General features: G+C 44.9%; 1 protein-coding gene across 1 annotated transcript; it reads left to right on the top strand.

The window, feature by feature from the left end:
* The first annotated feature begins 216 nt into the window (after positions 1 to 216).
* On the top strand, positions 217 to 1,161 carry LOC110787108 (uncharacterized). Its single transcript, XM_021991682.1, has one exon. The coding sequence runs from the start codon at positions 217 to 219 to the stop codon at positions 1,159 to 1,161; it is 945 nt and encodes a 314-aa protein (XP_021847374.1).
* The last annotated feature ends 941 nt before the right edge of the window (positions 1,162 to 2,102 follow it).

Genomic DNA, 2,102 nt, shown 5'->3' with positions numbered 1-2,102 from the left:
GGATAAAGGAGGAGGGTTGCGGTAGGTTGGTGGCGGCCAGCGTAAAACTAAGTCACATATCATGACATGAATCGACAATGGAAAATCGTGGGGGCGTCCCCTTCTCAGCGACGCGCTACACCTCTTAAGCCCGGGTGTAGTGAAAAATATGTGAGGGTTGCTAGGTCGTAGCCCAGAAGCGGCGCGCCACCCCTACACCTGGGGGTGGTGTCAAATATGCAAGGGTGCGCTATACTTCCTAGGCCCGGGTGTAGTGGAAAATATGCAAGGGTTGCTAGGCCGTCGCCCGGAAGCGGCGCGCCACCCAAGGGTGGTGTTAACTATCCAAGGTTTCATGGTAAGGGGAGGGGTAAGGATAAGGGTAGTAGGATGCGGTTTGGGACTTGGAATATTGGTTCTTTGACAGGGAGATTAGTCGAAGTAGTAGAGGTTATGAGAAGGAGAAGAATTAACATATTATGTTTGCAGGAAACTAAGTGGGTTGGAAACAAGGCAAGAGAAATAGCTCCATGGGGTTATAAGCTTTGGTATTCGGGAAAAACTAGGGGTAGGAATGGGGTAGGTATCCTTATTGACCGAGAATATATTGATGATGTAGTGGACGTGTCCCGAAAGAGTGATCGAATTATGAGTATTAAGCTTGTGATAGGGGATGAAGTTGTAACTATTGTGAGTGCCTATGCACCACAAGTAGGACTAGATGCTTCAACTAGACAAGAATTTTGGGAGGATTTAGAAGAAGTGGTGCAACGTGTCCCTAGAAGTGAGAAACTGATCATTGGTGGGGATCTCAACGGACATGTAGGCTCGAGTCGTGATGGATTTGAAAGCATTCATGGTGGTTTTGGGTATGGGGAGCGGAATGAAGCGGGAAACGCTATTTTGGATTTTGCATTGGCATATGACTTGGGAATAATGAACACTTGGTTTGAGAAAAGAGACTCTCATCTAGTAACCTATAGGAGTGGAGATAATACGAGTCAGATTGACTTCTTTTTAGTAAGGAATGCTTTGAGACAGTGCTACACCAATTGTAAGGTGATTTCGGGTGAGAGTAAAGCAACCCAACATAAGCTTGTGGTCCTTGATTTTCGAGGTAGAAGTTATATAAGGAGGAGAAGACCACTAGTGGAGCCTATGATCAAGTGGTGGAAACTTTAAGGGGAGCAACAACTAAAATTCGTGGAAAAGGTGGCAAGTGAAGGTATTTGGGCCGGGGATATGGATTTGGATATAGACTCATTATGGACAAGAATGGAGCACACCATAAAGGGAGTGGCGAAAGAGGTCCTAGGGGAATCTAAAGGAATCATGCCACCAATTAAGGACACATCCTGGTGGAACGAAGTTGTGCAACAAGCTATAAAGAGCATACGAGAGTTCTATAAAGAGTTGGGGAAATGTAAAAGTGATGAGAACTACGAGAAGTACAAGGAGGCTAAAAGGGAAGCAAAGAAGGCCGTAAGAGAGGCTAGAGCAAAGGTGAATCAGGATCTTTACGCAAGATTGGATACAAAAGAAGGGGAGAAAGATATCTATAGGCTTGCTCGAATGAGAGATAGAAAGACGCGAGACATCGGGAGGATTAAATGTGTGAAAGATGTTGATCAAAAAGTTTTGGTGGGAGATAAGGAAATCAAGGATAGATGGAGGTTCTACTTTGATAACTTGTTCAACGGGGACCAAGGACGCGATATTGGGGATACGGATATCCCTCGAGATATGGTTAACCTAGAATTTATGCGAAGAATTCAAAAGAGAGAAGTCGAAATGGCACTGAAAAAGATGGGACGCAAGAGGGCAGTGGGGCCCGATGGTATACCTATCGAAGTCTGGAGATGCTTGGGGGAGAGAAGGGTTGTATGGTTAACAACTCTTTCAACAAGATTTGGGGAAGTAATAGGATGCCATTTGAGTGGAGGAAAAGTACTATCATCCCCTTGTACAAGAATAAGGGTGATGTCCAGGATTGTGCCAACTACCGAGGAATCAAACTAATGAGTCATACTATGAAACTTTGGGAGCGGATTATTGAGCAAAGATTGAGGAGAACTGTGAAAATTTCGGAGAACCAGTTTGGATTTATGCCTGGGAGATCGACT

This window comes from Spinacia oleracea, chromosome 6 (assembly GCF_020520425.1).
Source record: "Spinacia oleracea cultivar Varoflay chromosome 6, BTI_SOV_V1, whole genome shotgun sequence".
Lineage (NCBI taxonomy): Eukaryota > Viridiplantae > Streptophyta > Magnoliopsida > Caryophyllales > Amaranthaceae > Spinacia > Spinacia oleracea.
The sequence above is the reverse complement of the archived record's forward strand: the minus strand, read 5'-3'. Positions and strand labels throughout refer to the sequence as shown.

Bases quoted from the DNA above. Each gene is read 5' to 3' on its own strand.
- LOC110787108 (XM_021991682.1), top strand. From the start codon at position 217: ATGCAAGGGTGCGCTATACTTCCTAGGCCCGGGTGTAGTGGAAAATAT.